At 40.9% G+C, this 16362-nt stretch overlaps 6 protein-coding genes across 6 annotated transcripts; 4 read left to right on the top strand and 2 right to left on the bottom strand.

Moving 5' to 3' along the window:
• Positions 1-32: 32 nt before the first annotated feature.
• Positions 33-1066, top strand: MONOS_11347 (uncharacterized protein). Its single transcript, XM_067863870.1, has 6 exons — positions 33-209; positions 267-303; positions 374-499; positions 615-685; positions 744-799; positions 846-1066. The coding sequence occupies exons 2-6, from the start codon at positions 282-284 to the stop codon at positions 919-921; spliced, it is 351 nt and encodes a 116-aa protein (XP_067730597.1). The 5' UTR covers positions 33-209; positions 267-281; the 3' UTR covers positions 922-1066.
• Positions 1067-1407: 341 nt separating this feature from the next.
• MONOS_11346 (uncharacterized protein) lies at positions 1408-7683 on the top strand (the record flags this gene model as incomplete). The annotated part of the gene is made up of 5 exons (XM_067863869.1): positions 1408-2580; positions 2669-5586; positions 5679-6281; positions 6423-6698; positions 6792-7683. 5 exons carry the CDS (start codon positions 1408-1410, stop codon positions 7537-7539), a joined length of 5718 nt encoding a protein of 1905 aa, XP_067730596.1. The 3' UTR covers positions 7540-7683.
• An 837-nt stretch (positions 7684-8520) lies between these two features.
• MONOS_11345 (putative Intraflagellar transport protein 46) lies at positions 8521-10390 on the bottom strand. The gene is made up of 5 exons (XM_067863868.1): positions 10106-10390; positions 10025-10046; positions 9462-9942; positions 9201-9341; positions 8521-9105 (listed from the first exon to the last, which is right to left on the bottom strand). The coding sequence occupies exons 1-5, from the start codon at positions 10341-10343 to the stop codon at positions 8710-8712; spliced, it is 1278 nt and encodes a 425-aa protein (XP_067730595.1). The 5' UTR covers positions 10344-10390; the 3' UTR covers positions 8521-8709.
• A 170-nt stretch (positions 10391-10560) lies between these two features.
• Positions 10561-12021, top strand: MONOS_11344 (Replication factor C subunit 4, RFC4; the record flags this gene model as incomplete). Its single annotated transcript, XM_067863867.1, has 7 exons — positions 10561-10692; positions 10746-10825; positions 10906-11172; positions 11234-11354; positions 11443-11565; positions 11635-11763; positions 11857-12021. 7 exons carry the CDS (start codon positions 10561-10563, stop codon positions 12019-12021), a joined length of 1017 nt encoding a protein of 338 aa, XP_067730594.1.
• A 293-nt stretch (positions 12022-12314) lies between these two features.
• Positions 12315-13202, top strand: MONOS_11343 (U1 small nuclear ribonucleoprotein C; the record flags this gene model as incomplete). Its single annotated transcript, XM_067863866.1, has 3 exons — positions 12315-12366; positions 12454-12543; positions 12595-13202. The coding sequence occupies 3 exons, from the start codon at positions 12315-12317 to the stop codon at positions 13200-13202; spliced, it is 750 nt and encodes a 249-aa protein (XP_067730593.1).
• A 101-nt stretch (positions 13203-13303) lies between these two features.
• MONOS_11342 (adenosine deaminase) lies at positions 13304-16351 on the bottom strand. Its single transcript, XM_067863865.1, has 4 exons — positions 16320-16351; positions 16121-16212; positions 16015-16061; positions 13304-15924 (listed from the first exon to the last, which is right to left on the bottom strand). The coding sequence occupies exons 1-4, from the start codon at positions 16322-16324 to the stop codon at positions 13549-13551; spliced, it is 2520 nt and encodes an 839-aa protein (XP_067730592.1). The 5' UTR covers positions 16325-16351; the 3' UTR covers positions 13304-13548.
• Positions 16352-16362: the final 11 nt, after the last annotated feature.

The following is a 16362-nucleotide window of genomic DNA, read 5'->3' as shown; positions in this document are numbered from 1 at the left end:
CCAAGTTTCCTGTCAAACCCTTAAGTTTCTTCATGGTTTGTTGATTATTACATTTTTATTGTCTCATAAAGTATTCAATTCAAAAGGACGCAAGCGAGCTTGTATTACTTAAAAATGTATTTAAAAAGTTGGATGCCACCAAAAGTGGATCCCTTGGAGCTTCGGACCTTCTTCAAACAATAAACAAACTTGGAAAGCCAACTACAAAGGTATTTTTCTTTTATATGTGATCGTAATAATTCTACGAAATATCTTTTATTATTTAGGAGCAATTAGAAAAGATGATTTGGGAAATTGATTCTGGTTAACCCTGAATTTTATTTATTATATAATTTTATAATTCTTCTATTAAAATTTTCAAATTAAACAATAGATGGAGATGGAAGAATCACAATAGAAGATGTAATCGATATTTTTGTTCGTGTTAGACAAAATCCTCTTTCACCTGAGCCAACTCGCCTTTTGAATACATTTGAATTTCTGATGCATGATCCAGATGGTATGAAATGATAATATTTGTTCAACTTGCAAATAAATTATCTGTATTGTTAACTTCATTTTTTTATATAATTAATATTGGCTTTCACAATTATTCATTTGCTTTTTGCTTTCAGACTCTGGAACATTGTCCGTTGAGCAATGCGTTTTGATTTTGTCACGAAGATTTTCACGAGAAATTACACAAGTATGTTTTTTTTAAAAATATTTTTGAGAAAAGTTTGAAACTTTGCGTTTGCTTGTAGGCCGATATTCATCATTTTATGGTTGACATAAGCTCAACCGCTGATCCAACAACAAGGTTTGCACTATAAATTTTTCTTTAGCATTTATTTTTCCTTTTTAAGCCCAATAACATTTTCTGAGTTTCTTAGACAGCTGGAAGTCGCAAAGATGCTCCGCTTTTCATCTGCATCTCCATAAATGTAATCGTTTCTTCTTTTTGTTGCTACAACATTTAATAGCAATCAAACCTTTCTCAACTTAATTTCATTTCGCGTTGCAAGCAGCAGTCTTTATTTCAAAATTTAATTGTTGAATATTTGAATATATTTATTAAACTGGTTCAGATCACAAGTTTTTTATATTATTTAAGAAATTCTGTATTTAAAGGAAACTATACATTCTGTAATATTTCATAAAAAATCATCTTTATTTTTTAGCACATTTTAAAAAAGTCGAAGAGCTCGTTTATTTTTTGAATGACGAGTAATCAAAATTTTAACAGTGTTACGTTTTCTTCAGTTGCAACTCCTAAAAGAGGTTTAATATTTTTGTTTTTTGCATTCCATATTTTTTTCATTTTATAATTTGTATTAAGTTTGCTATTAATTTGTTCATTTAATTTTTATGCTTTTTTTCACTTAGGCTCAATCTCCTGCTTTATCGGTGAGAACTCTACAGCAAAGCATGACACCAACAAAACAAAATCGAGAATCTATGACTCCTCCAGAGTTCATGCCAGTTGATACTGACAAAGATTCCGTTCTTGGTCGAATTAGACTAAAACCACTTCATGGGACTCCATCACAAACACAAACCCCAACCACTTCATCCCAATCAAAAACTCAAACCCCCGTTCCTTTGAGATCTATGTCTCCTTCTTTTAAACAGAAGCCTTCTAATTATACTCAAGGATCACTTTCAACTCCAATGAATGTTGTTTTTCGCTCTTTGGAAAGCGTGGGGAAAGGAAGTTATCAAGACAGAAACGCCCCAAAACTTTCCGGTTCGAGCGTTTCATTTAGTAAATTTAGTGCTTCATCATTGCTTGGTCCACCGACTAGGTTATCAGATCTTCCTCATCCTCCCTTTTCTCCTTATACAAAGTCAAAACAACAAAACTTAGGTGGAAAGCCATCCAGAAATAGCAAAAAAATCGAGCAAGGAAAGCCAAATAAAAAAGACGAAAGAGAAGAATCCACTTTAGAATCTGATGAAAATGAAAATCAGAGCGAAAAAAGAGTGAAGGCGAGAGAATGGAATCATATGACAACTACTTTCAGAAACGGTATTGCCATTACAAGTGGACATCCATCACCAGCAACTGCCAGCGGAGTGACAGATGCTGACCTTGCAATCACAAACGGTGCAGAGCTTCCACGCTGGGACGGGATGAGCAAGATGGGAAGGATGGGGCTGATGGACCGGTCGGGTGAAGCTGGTGCAGATGGAAGCAGCCAGGGCTTTTCGTTTGGCAGCACTCCGCTCCCGTCTTCGCTGGGCGTTGGCGGATCGCGCAATGTTGTGAGTGACTCGGCGTCTCCGATGCAGGCGGCGGTGGCAGAAGGCGAGGTGTCTGCGTGGCGATCGCAGTCAAACGAGCTCTGGCAGTCGATCGTCGCCACAGCTGCAAAGCGCATTCCTTCCACCCGCGAAGAGGCAGAGCTGCTCGAAAAGTGGGTGGACTGCGAGATCCTCCGGCTGAAGACAGAGAAGGTGAACAGGAAGGAATACTACCACCGCCTCCAGAAGATCATCGGCAGGGCATTTCAGGAGGTAATCAGGCAGGTCACATCGACTTGCACAGAAAGAGGAAGATTGCTGACTCATCTGTGGTCTCTCTATGTGACTGTGTTTGAGGCATGTCAAAGAGAACATTTTTTGCTTTCATTCATTCGTTCGTTCATTCATTTCCCTCCTCTGTCTCTCATTATGATCATTTTAACAGGAACTTTCGCGCATTCTGACAAGCAACCGGAACAACCACATTACAAAGATGCAGGCAGAGTACGAGACGCGGCTGGCGGTGATGGAGCAGAACCACAACGGCGAGGTGCTGCGGATGAAGCTGAACCAGCACGAGATCCAGACAACCCTGCGTGACCAGAACAGAGCACTGACAGAGAAGATGCAGGACATGCAGCGTGTGCTGTCGCTGAGGGAGAGAGAGCTCTTCGAGGCAAAAGAGAAAAAGGCAGCGTTGGAACAGGACGTGTCCAAACTCCAGGGCGTTCTGGCGAATTCGCTGAAGGCCATTGAAAGGATGGATGCTGCGTCTTCCTCTTCCTCTTCGTCATCATCTGGAGGTGGAGGAAACACATCTGCGCCAAACGTGTCCTCGCCATTTTCGAATGTTGTTGGGCTGTCTGGGAATAAGCTCCTCTCTCCACGCACAGCATCACCCCAGCAGCTGCACAGAACAGGAAAAGACAGCGACGAAAGCGATCCTTCGAGTCTGCTGGGAACGGCCATGTCTTTCAGCCATTCTCGCGAAAACAGCCGGGACGCAGGCAGAGGAAGCAGCAATGGTCCAATCGATGCTGGAGTCAACCGATTTGCACAGAGCAGTCTGCAACGCGTTGGGCAATTAGCACCAGGAATAGGTGGGACAACCATGTTGCGTGCAGCTGCAGCTGCGGCATCAGCAGCAGGTGGAACAGAACGAGGAGCTGGGGGAAGGAGCGGAGTGGCAGCGATTGTGAGACGAGGAGATTGCGAGTTTCTGGTGGAAGAGCGCGATGGAGAAGGAGGGGAGAAGATCAAACTGCACACAACATTCTTTCCTGGTCAGTTTGTTGATCTCGACGAGTTCACAGCAATCACTGCAGCTGCTGCAGAAGCAGCAGAAACAGAGCAAATTGACAATGCTTCCAAAGAAATGGCACCTCGCCAGCCGCTTGCAGGAACACCTTCGTCATCTTCGGTGTCTTTTGAAACAAGTGCGAATGTCAAAAGTAGCAGTCAGACTCCACGCCCACTCACATCAACACTTTCTTCTGCTTCGCTTGGCGCCATTTCAGTCAACGAAGAAGAGATCATTCGGGACAACAACACCTCAGGCACAGCGAAATCAGCAGAGCAAACAGACAAAGCAAATGAAAATGCAAAAGGAAACGAGGCTGAACAAAAATCCAGTTCAGAAGCAGAGGCAGTTGCGAAACCGGGTGCAGATTCCACTTCTCTTCTCCGACCTTCCACATCTTCCTCAGATTCATCCAATTCGTCTGTCCGCCCACTCACCCCAACACTTCACCCTCTGAAACACACTCTTTCCTTTTCATTCACATCCAATTCACAGGCACAGAACTCAGGTGACCCGCAGAACATGATCCGGACGATCAATCTGGCAACACTGCCGATTGCAGTGCCGCAGATTCTGGTGGAAGAGAAAGACGAAGAGGTGCAATGCAATCTCGACGCTGGGCTGTTCAGAAGGAGAGGAGGCAACCAGAATGGAGAGAAAGCAGGTGGAAGCAACGAGGCAGGAAAAGAGAAGGAGAAGGAGAAGGAAGTGTTCACGATGGATCTGAGCACGCCAGACACGCTCATCCAGCTGTCGGAGGAGCAGCAGCAGGCGAAGCAGAAAGTGGAGCTGGTGAAAGGGATGTTCCAGCCAGGGAAGGATGCAGCAGCATCAGATGTCAAACAGGGCACGACAGCTCTTTCTGCTGCAAGCAGCGACGTGAAAGAGCAGCTGCTGAACGACAACATGCCTGTGCTCGACACCTTCATCGCAGGTGTGGCTGAGAAAGTGGTGCCTCCTCAGCAGCGCGCTGCCTCCAGCTCGTTTTCAGTCACCCCGCGCATCGACTCGACAGCTGCAGCGCTTGTGGCGTCTGTCCCGCCAGGCACCCTCATCTCTGTCTTCACTGTCTACACACAGTTTCTCGAGAAGCTGTTCAACATCGCCCAGCTGCTGGCTGCATCGACTGTGCCAGCTGTGACGTGTGTGGTCATCTTTGGCGACTCAAAGAGACCGTTTTCGATTCCGACTGTGACCATCCAGGGGCTGAATGATGTGGTCAGAGCAGTTGGCGAAGGGAACTTTATCGAGTTTGCACAGAAGGATGATGATGCAGAAAATGAGGAGAAGGAGAGGGAGAGAGAGAAGAGAAGGAGAGAGAGAAGGGAAAGAAGACACAGGCACGAACATAAGCACAGACATGGCTTACACAGAAGTTCGAGGAATGGAGATGGAGACAATCAGACAGAAGACAAAGAGAAGCTCAAAATGAAGCCAACATCTACGCTGAAGCTGTCGCGCACAGGAACAGTTTTGTATCAGCCGAACGAAGAGTCAGATTCATCAGCCACTTCTTCTGATGAGTCTGGAATGTCATCAGCACAGCAAGGCATTCACACAGAAGGAGATAGAAGTGGCAGCGATTATTCATCAGAGAGTGACAGCAACAGCAGCAGTGGCACATCCACAGGCAGCACAGAGGGAGGCAGCAGAAGCAACAACAGCAACAGTGGCAGTGAGGATGATGATGATGGGACAGCACTGTTTGACGCAAAGGACCATTATCCTTCTGAAGGGGCTGCTGGGACAGCTGAGCAGACTCCTGCTTCTGCTTCCGCTTCATCTGCCAAGGGGAAACATGGAAAGCACGGAAAACATGGAAAACACCACAAGAAGAGTCACAGACACAGAAAAAGAGGGAAAGACAAGAAAGTCAAAAAGAAAGAGAAGGACCGATTCGAAGAGGAACGGGATGTGTTTCTGCCTGTCTCCTTCCGCCCTCTCATTGTGGTGTCGAAGGACTTCTTCCCAAAAGTGACGACGCTGCAGTTTCTGAGGAAGGAGATCTATTGCATCTACGCAGACAAGATGGAGGCTGACAGGGCAGATGACCTGAATGCAAGGCTTGTTATCACAATATTATTATTCATGAATCTTTATTTGAATTAAAAAACAAAAAACATTTTTTTTTCATTGTTCATTGTTTAATGTTCAGAAAGAGAACTGACTTCAGCCAGTTTGTCTTTGACTACTATCTCTTCCAGCACGGCCTGCGTAATCTTGCTGAGATGCGAGTGATTGACTTGATCGGCTCTGTCCGCAAATACGGACGATATTCATCACGTGTGAGGGTCTTTGGGAGACTTTGCGGGATGCTCACGCCATTCCATCTGCAGGACGAAGAGGGCGTTTTGTCGGGAGATGTGAATGTGAAGAAAGAGAGGAGCAGAAGGAGTGAGAGGGGAGGAGAAGGGAGAGAAGGAGCATTGCCGGCAATTGAAGAAGGGGAGAAGGCGAAAGAGGCTGGTGGGCAGATGCAACAGAGAGGAGACGACTCAGAAGAGGAAGAGGAGGAGGAGGAAGAAGATGATGATGATGAAAATGACGGGGGATTGTTTGGAGTGGGAGGCAAGAGGGGAAAGATGGCTGAGAGAGAAAGAATTGACTTGCTTGATGGAACAGCCGATTTGACAGGCGAGCCGAAGAAGAAGGGAAAGTTCAGTCTTTTGGACGAGTTCAACAAGATGGAGTCGACAAACCTGTCAGAAACAGACACAACTGACATCGGCAAATATCGAGACCATGTTGAAAGAAACAAGTCTGCCTCTATATGAAATGTATTTATATGATTATCAATGTATCATAATTATTATTCATTTTTATTGTCTTCTTCCTTCTTCTTCTTCTTCTTCTTCTTCTTCTTCTTCTTCTTTCTTCTTTCTTCTTCTTCTTCAATCAGATTGGCAATAGCTGCTGAGCTGCGCAGTGACGAGACGAGTCCGTATTCCTTTTCTGATCCTCTTCCGTCGGGTGCGATGGACTTCACTTTGTATCTCCTCGCCATCATCCTCGAAAAGGGCTCAGCGCTGGCACTGCCCACGCTCAACACGGCAGACGAGATTTGGACAATCAGCATCACACGCGCAATGGAGTGTGCCACACAGGCATTTAAAGACATGCCAGCGGAGGCCATCACGAAGATCAAGGCGAAAATACAGGAGATTGGAACAACTGGGTGTGGTTTTATTTCAAACACAATCATTTTTTATTTTTTTAATATTATTTTATTTTTTTTCCTTCTTCCTTTTTATTGTTATTTCTTTCAAAGTATTGTGAATGTGGATGAGATTCTGGAGCATGCTGTTCTGATCTACATGGAGAACTACAACCTTGTTGCCACAAAGCTCTCCAACATCCTCTCCTTCACGTCCTACCGCGACAAGATGATGCGCCGGCGGGAGGGAAGGGGCGGAATGAGAGGGCAGCCGTTGTTTGGCGGGAGAGGAGTAGGAGGAAAGCAGATCGACTTAGCGCTCGCCGCGCAGGTGACGAATGCGATGTCGACGAATGCCATTCTCTCGTACGACGAGTTCCGCTCGCTGGTGCGTGTGATCGACCCGAAGCTGGAGGAGCGTGTGCTGGTGAGGATGTTCCGCGACTCGCTCCTCCTCCGCAACTCAACCGGCGTTGGCCCGCAGGCCTTTCTGAGTGTGTGCAGAGACTGCGGGGTGTTTGGAGTGGCGGCAGGGAAGCTGGGGATCATCGTGTCGATCATGAAGCACACAGAGGAGGAGACGAGGGAGCTGCAGAAGATGCTGATGATGCTGTGGCGGATGACTGAGCCGCTTTTCGAGCGGAGGCTGCTTGAAGTGGGAGCCAGGCGAAGAGACATTCCTATAGAGGCATACGGAGAAATGCGGAACAGAATAGCAGATGTCGGGAGGATGGTGGGGAACGGCAAGATGCCGCAGAAGGCAATGAGGGAATTTCGAACACTCGCGGTGGATCTGGCGTTCTTCGGAGGAGAAGGTGGTTTGGGAGATGGATGGGTCGGCAATCAACAAAAAAAGGAATGAAGGATTATTTGATAAAGAAACAATTATTTTCAAAAACAAAAGCATTTCGCATTTCAATCACTTCGATTTAATTTTTATTTCATTGTTGTATGGTTTTTTTTTGCAAAATTCGTTTGATTGAAAAAAAGTCAAATTTTCATTGCATAATTAATTATTTCTATTAAATGATCAAGTTTTTTGTAACCATTATAACAAATTTGTTCAAATGGATAGCAAAACGAGTTCAACCAAAGCAAATTCAAAATCAAGTTTTGTTAATTGTTGTTTCCAGTTGTAAATCGATTGTTTTTTTTTTTTTTTTTTTTTTTAACTCAAAAGACGCTGATGATACATCTTTTTGGGATAATCAAAAAGAGAAGACCAAAAAGAAAGTCCCGAACACCATAGAATTTGTCCCATGTGTCCCATCTCCTCCACCTGTGTATTAAATAGGGATTGATTAAAGGAAAAACTGTTACAGTATTTCCTTTTGTTCTTGGATCAATGAAAGTGATACCAATATTGAGAGTCAACAAAACTTTTATCTGTATAGGTTTTTGAGCTAAATATCTGAAAGAGCTTAATGAATTTTTTATGAATTGAGATTATATTTTTGCTTGAATTTTTATTAATCATTATAATGAAAAATAGATCCTTTCATGGGAGAAAAATCAATGAAAGAAATATTCTTCAATTTATGAATTTTTTGATGAATAACGATCAAATATTCTGTTGGTCGTTATTAAAAAATTATATGGGTGTTAGCACACTCAAAAATTTCTTACAAAACACAATTGAGTGCTCATATTTTTGCTGTTCACCCGAGCAAAGATGGAATCTTTTTGAGAAAGGTTAGGCCTATAATAATAGTCAAGTTGAATTGTGTACAAACAACGCATCAAAAATCAATTTGCCTTTCTTTTCTTTTCTTTTCTTTTCTTTTCTTTTCTTTCTTTCTTTTCTTGATTGAATTCAACAACGCAAAAATCATACAAATACTTTCAAGTTAAAATGGCAATAATGTTGAAGTTTCCAATAAAATAAAAAAAAAAGTTGCTTAAAGAAAATTTTGGTATATAAATAAAAGTGAAATGAAGAATATGCGGAAAAGCAGATGAAACATCAAAAAGCAAATCGAAATCAAATGTGAAGATGTGGAAAATCAATTGTGCTTGTAAGTGCAAAATAAGATCAAGCACGTACTCGAGATCCAGGTTGAGTTGGTGATGGCGTCGACGATTGCCTTAATCCAGATAAGTTGAGCTTTCCAGAAGCAGAGGAAGACGAAGAGGAAGAGGAAGAGGCAGAAGCAGATGCAGAACCCGGAGAAGAGGCAGAAGAAGGAGTGGTTGATGAAGAAAGCGTCGAAGAAAGACCAGCGCTGCTGTTCTGTGCAGACGGAAAGACGTCATTCACCTGGAGCAGTCTGAAGTGAGGGTTCTGCCGAAACTCGTGGAAGAGAGTGAACAGCACGTGAAGAGACTTGCTGAGGTCGTCTTCGTGAACAGGAATGTCTAACAGAGAACACACGATCGGAATGTACTCACGGAGCGGAATGTCAAGATCACTTATACGTGGAAGAGGGAGCTGGTATTGCAGAAATGTCATGAAACAGTTGTCAAAATAAATAAATAAAATGAACTCAAGTTTGTTTTTTTGCACAAAGAAAAGGAAAGAAATACCTGTCTAAGAGAAGATTCGAAAGACGATGGCCAAATTTGCATCAACGTCTCGATCGAAGGCATTGGACCTTTGTAGCTGACAGAAGGAGAAGGCTTGCTTCGATGAAACTCTTCAATTGATTGAATCCACGATTGCAAACCCTGCAATAGGAAAACAATGATGAAAATATATGAAAAGCGCAGATCAAAAGAGGAGAATAACAAAATAGAAGTATTCGCATTTTGCTATTAAAGTCACACAAATAACGGAAAAAAACAAACAAGAGCTCCCTTTTCATTCGGATCGACAGTTCTCACATGTGCAGGAGCTTTGCCTTTACTTAAAGTTGTGGCATTGCGAAGCTGCATCTCCAAAATGGATGGATTCGATTGAACCGGTCCGGGTTCATCAAGAACAACAAGCCCAATAAGATCCTTGCCACTGTCTGGCCTTTGAACTTTCGTGAAGTTATCAGGATCTCCGATTGCAGGCTCAAATTTGGGCATAAATGGTTGGAGAGGTGTTGGAAGCGCCAGAGTTTGAACTTGAAATTGGAAGATTGTTGAAAACATTGAATGCATTTCTGGAGAAAGTTGTAGCTGTTGGAATTCATTTTCTGAAGGGAAAACACTCATTATTTCTGGCTCTTCTCCGTCTTCGCTGATTTGCTCAACTTCTGAGTCTTGAGTCATCCCAAGTGCATCCAAGCGTTTGTTGTCCATAGTCATGCTAATATCTCCATCTTGCAACCCAGTAAAAGAGCTAAAAAAAATTTTTTAAATTTCAATATTTAAATTTATTTGTTTATAAATATATAAACAACATTGCTGAAAAAAATGCATACTCTTTTGTTTGATCCATATCGGCTTTAACAAATGAAAAAATTCATATTATCGAATCTTGAAAATAAAATGAGAAAGCACACAATGTTCCCCTTCTTGAGTATCATGTAAATTGGATTCTTCTTCACTTCCTTCATTGTCTTCATTATCTTGATCTTCTTCATTTCTTGTAGCGTTTGCTTCATCTTCTTGTTCATCATTATCTTCAACAGGTTCCTCTTCGTCATAATGAAGTTGTTGATCATATTGAGGAGGTGGCCCAGCACCTATAGTAAAATCATTGTCGAAGTCATCGTCTCTTTCATCATCAAACCCCTGCATGTCTTTGTATCAAAAAAATGACAAAAACACACAAACTCTCTGGTGAGTATATATGGGGTATTTGATCATTCTCAGAAAATATCAATATTTTCAACGTTTCAAAATCAAAACATATACAATTTGTTGAATGAAAAAAATATTTACAAAAATTATAAAAATATCTGTTGGAGGATAATTATTTTTTGAAATCATTACTTAAACTTTTCCTAGAATATTCATGACAGAATTTAGGAGCAGGCGTCATGTCCTCGTTCCATGGGTTGAAAAATTCAGGCCAAAATCCTTAAAGGATGTTGTGTCGCAAGATGTTCTTGTTGCTTCACTGCATAAGTTTATTGAAGCTGGAACAGTTTGCTCTTATAGAAATTTTAATCTTCAATTTAATTGTTTGCCTTACGATAGCTTCCGCATCTGCTGTTTTATGGTCCGCCTGGAACAGGAAAAACTTCAGTTATTCTTGCATTGGCCCATGATCTTTTTGGGTTTTGAAATTTCATTCATTTTTTTCAAAATACTCTTTTCATGCTATGTTCATTCGGATGTCTGCATGTTATATTTTTAGCCCTGAAATGTTTAGACAACGAGTAATGGAGTTAAATGCGTCTGATGAAAGAGGAATTGATGCAATTCGAGAAAAAGTCAAAAGATTTGCTCAGCAATCCATTTCTGCAAAGCCAGAAGGATATCCATTTCCCTGCCCACCATTCAAATTAATTATTCTTGATGAAGCAGATTCATTAACAACAGACGCTCAAAATGCACTTCGTCGAGTGATCGAAGTTCACACTCGAGTAACTCGATTTTGCTTAATCTGCAATTATGTTTCAAAGTATTGTTTTTTGTGCTTTTTATAAACGTCAATGTTTGCATTTACCTTCAAACTGTTAAAGAATCATTGATCCACTGGCTTCTCGATGCGCCAAATCTCGATTTTTCCCATTGCCGAAAGAGATATCACTGGAAAGATTGAAGCACATTTGCAATACTGAAGGAGTGAAATGTGGAGATGAAGTTTGAATTATCTTTCTTCACTTTTTCAAAGAAGTAATTTGCTTTTGTTTCAATTCATTTCATTATTTCATTTGTTGATTTTTTGAAGGAATTGATACGATTGAATGAGCTTAGCAAGGGAGATCTTCGTCGTGCAATTACACTTCTTCATTCTGCTCATCGACTCTACAGAGACGATATTACAATAGATGGTATTATGGACATGGCTGGGGTATTCTTTTTGTTCTTTTCTTATTCATTTATCATATTTTTATATGTGTACTTTTTTAAAAAATGAAAGATCGTTCCACAAGAGATTATTGATGAATTGATTGGATGCGTTATTGAAGATCATTCATATGACCATCTGGCATCAATTCTAAATACAATAAAGAGAAAAGGGTATTCTGCTCAGCAAGTGCTGGAACAGGTTTGACGAAGTGTTCATTTTTTCTTTAAGAAGTGAAATTTTTCCCAAATTTTTCTTCACTTGCTATTTATGAATAAATAACAAATCTAACAGACAATTGAGGAAATCATTAAAAATACTTCAATTTCTGATGCACAGAAGGCTCAAATTGGATATCAAACAGCGCAAACAGAAAAAGCGCTGCTTGATGGTGCAAACGAAGAGATGCAACTGAAAAGCCTGTTTTCTTTCATTCTTTCACTCACATTCAAAGGATGAAATGAAAGTGCTCAAGTCATCTGTTTTCATGTCACCATTTCACAACACTCCACCACAACGCATTAAAGGGCAAGCATTTGAAGTGAAAGAAAAAATAAAAGAAAAAAACTTTTTGATTTATAATTTTTTGTTTTCTTTTTTTGAGAAATTTTTTCACTTTAAAACAATAAGTGAAAGTGGGAAAACTTATTATATTTTAAAAAGTTTAATTTCCAATGATGAATATTTTGCTGGATTTATTCGAATAGCCCATATTTTCATATTTCGACGTCGTAATTTTCATTTATTGTTGAATGCCCAAGTACTATTGCGATTACTGCGATGTTGTGCTAACCCACGATTCATGTTTGTTTTAATAGCCATGTATTGAGATAAGTTAACCTTTTAATATTGTGTTATTTTTGCATTTTATTTTTTGTCTTTTTCTTGTAGTGAAAGTTCGAAGGGCACATAACAGCGGTCAAAAACATCAAGCAAATGTATATAAGTATTACTCTCAATTTTTGAAACAACAACCAGCAGGTATAACATTTTTCGATTAGTATCTTTGAAATATTAATTTTTCTTCATCAGGACTTGGACAATCGATCCCGGGGATAAATCAACCAGGCGCATCTTTATTTGCAGGAAGAGTGATGCATCCTGCAATGTCCATGCCTTTTATGGGAAGAGCAGGTGCAATGACTTTTTCAATGGCTGGTCCATTACCATTTGGACCTGTAATTCCAGGGGCTGGAGGACGAGGAGCTTCTGGGATGCCTGGTGCTCCAGGATTTCCTCCAATGCAAGGAATGTCAGGGAAACCGGGAATGATGCACATGCCTGGTATGATGATGCAGCCTGGAATGATGATGCCACCTGGAATGAAAGTTCCGATGGGGATGCCTGGTCCATTTATGGGCGGGCCAGCAGTTCCGCCAGGGATTGCAATGGTACCTCCTTCAATTACCCAAGGGAAGCCTGGAGCGGCAACCTCGCAACAATCTTTTCAACCTCGTCAATCTTCTTCCACTTCTCTCACCACACCTCCTGCTTCTGAGCAACAGATCTCAAAAGAATCTTCTGATTCTTCCTCGACACTTTCCACATCTTCCAAAACAACTCCACCATCACAACCAGAAAGTTCTCAACAGAAAGAAACTACTCAGATATCATCAACAACTTCATCTGGAGAAAAATGAGAGAAAGTGAAATACTCACTTCATTTTATTGTTTAATTTTCATTTCACAACATTTAATCCTTCAAATTAAAGCTTCATTTAAAAAAAACAAAAGATATTAACTCTCTCTTAAAATACCTCGTATTTATAATTTCTGTGTGCTGAATACAAGGAAACAAAAGGTTTAAAAGTAAGATTTTCAATGAATTTTTTGAGGAACTCGAAATTCCTAAAAGTGCAAATCGAAAATTTATTTATAAAAAAAAAAAATCATTAAATGAATGTAAATATTAAGGGCAATGTTCTTGTTCATGAAAGGTCTCAACTCTATCGACAGAATAAACATACAAACAGTTCTTGCTCATTTTTACTGTTCGTCTGCCAATCTCATATTTGCAGACCCACCTTCAACGCTGATAACCTTTCCAGAAGGTGTTGTAACTTTGAGGGATTTGGCAGGTACACCATGAGGTGATGTTGAAGATGCCTGTGAATCTGGTGTTGCTGCTTCCTGTTGGGCTGTACTTGGAATAGTTGAAGGTGAAGCAGATCCTTCGGTCAACTCAGCAAGTTTTGGATGTGGATCGGGGAATGGAATATAAGCATCTCCGAAGATGGCTTTCTTCCAGAAGTGACGGAAGCCGTGCTTCTCCAGAACATCATGAGATTGTGCCAAGAAATCGCGATACATCACTTCTCTCTCTGCGAATGGAAGCGGGCTGCTTCTCAAAGCAAACGACAGCAAATCAAGAAGTTCGTGCACTTTGATGTTGCAATCTGATACGACACGCTCAATCACAGTGTTCAGAGAAGGACAGCTTTCCAGTGTTCTTCCAACAGAGCACAAAACAACACGCACATCGTTGTCATACAAAAAACGAATAACATTACCAGCAAATGATTCCATACGCTTGGAATGCTCCTTCATGTGCTGTGTGACAGAAAGATCAACAGGAATCTGACGATCTGAGAGCCACTTGACGATGTATGGGTGCGTGTGGATTGTGTAGCCACCAGAGACACGTGCAGCACCACCATCAACAACAGCTGTGAGAACAGACTTTGGAGTTGTTCTTCCGGCTGAGATGACAACAGGGATCATGTTCTTCTTCATGAACGAAAATGCCTGTTGGAAGAACTGCATATCGTGCGATGGGAGATCGTCACCAAAGGATGCAAATCCAACAACACCTCTTTCTCTGTATTTCAAGATAAGCTGAGCAACGTTCATCACGTCAAACGGATCGTCTTCAGGAAGACGTGCGCAAAGGAAGATGTTGGAGCGAATGCCGTATTTCTTTTCGTTCTCTTCTTTTGATTTGATCACGATGTCAATGACTTCTTCCTCCTTCAATCCACCCAATGTGTGGTCTTTTGGACGAACCATAAGAGACTGGAAGATGATATTCTCAGACTTTGACACACGGAAGATATCGTCCATTGCAATTTCAATTTGCTCTTTAGACTGCATAACATTCAGCATGTATTTGCGTGCTTTTGCCAGGTCAAATTTGCTTCCTTCCTGGTTCTTATTCTTGAAGTACTCGACAACAGCCTCTTTGGTTTCAAATTCTTCGACCATCTTGTTTCCTTTTTGCTTCGTTGATAAATCCCAAAGATTGTCCAATGTCATTCCTCCAACAAGTCTGACGTGCATATCAACTTTTGGAAGTTGGCGAATAACGTCTGCTGTGATTTTTGGGTTCTTGTAGTTGTCCCAGTACATTCTTGGAACTGTTTGCTGTGGGCAGATTGAATAGAAAATTCGATCGTGGATGGGAAGATCATGGACAATTCCGTCGATGTTGAATCCTTGAGATGACAAATAAGTCAGAATCTTCTTCATTGACTCCAAACGCAAACGTGTTCTGTGATTGTATGAGATGAAGCCAGATGACAGACCATAGTCAACCATCCTAACCAACTCCTCAACTGTGAAGTCCTTTTCCAAATGAAGGCGCAAATACTCCTGGCTCAGTGTAACGTTGCTGACAGTTGTGTTATCAGTGCAAGGGAATATAACCATTCCTTGGTCAAAGTATTCTCTGATAGGATGCTCTTTCATGCTCTTAACAGCGCGTGTTTGTGTGTTTGAAGTTGGGCATGATTCAACTGGAATGCGTCTATTAATCACATGTTGCACTAACTTTGGATTTTCGTTCATTCGAACACCATGTCCAATTCTTTGAGCACCGCAAACATTGATAGCTTCATCAACAGATTCCCATCCAGCAGCTTCTCCAGCATGAATTGTTGCGGGAAGACCCTTTCTGTGAGCCAATTCAAATGCGTCTTTATGATTTCCAGGCATGAATCCAAACTCTGGTCCTGCGACATCAAAACCAACAACACCTTGGTTGCTATATCTCCACACAACTTCCACAGCATTAAGAGATTCAGCAGGAGACAATTGACGCATGGCGCACACAATGATACGAACTGTAATAGGGAAATTTGCTTCTGCCAAAAGACGTCCCTCAACAACTGCATGCATAATTTCTGAGAGAGTATGACCATTTGAAGTATGGAGGATTGGAGCAAAACGAATTTCCAAATATGAAATTCCATCATGATAAGCATCTTCAGCAATTTCATAAACTGTTCTGGTAAGTGCATATGGTTGTTGCAAAACTTTCAACGAAATATCAAATGAACGAAGATAAACAGTAAGATCAGGGCAATCTTCTGGGACTTTTAAAAGTTTTGTCAATTCGTCAACATCAAAAGTGTCCAATTTCACTCCCTATGAAATAAAAACCAATAAAATAAAATCAATAACATTACGAATCCCAAGTTAAATCGATTATTTCTTTGCTTAAAGAACAAAGCAAACTTGCTCCAATGCAAGATCAATGACTGTTTTTGGTCGAATGCTTCCGTCTTTAATGAGCAGGAATGAAAAATAAAAATGATGCATTATATAACAGATGTAAGCACACCAAGATGGCAATGAAGCTCAGCTTTTGGGAAGTGCTTAATATCTTCAATAGTCAATTTTCTTGGCTGTGGGTTAATAGTTAATTTAAGAGGACTAAGCAAAATTTTAAGCATTCGCAACGCATTAGTATGTTATACAAAATCAAATAAAGCATAACAAAGTTAAAGAAACAAAAGCATGCTCAATTTTTAAAAACACACTTCATTCTAAATCAATTTGATCAAAAAGTCCCTTCATTTGTTA

Source organism: Monocercomonoides exilis (genome assembly GCF_001643675.1).
Source record: "Monocercomonoides exilis strain PA203 chromosome Unknown scaffold13-1861174, whole genome shotgun sequence".
Taxonomy (NCBI): domain Eukaryota; phylum Preaxostyla; order Oxymonadida; family Polymastigidae; genus Monocercomonoides; species Monocercomonoides exilis.
Note: the sequence above shows the minus strand (reverse complement) of the source record. Positions and strands in the feature narration are given on the sequence as shown.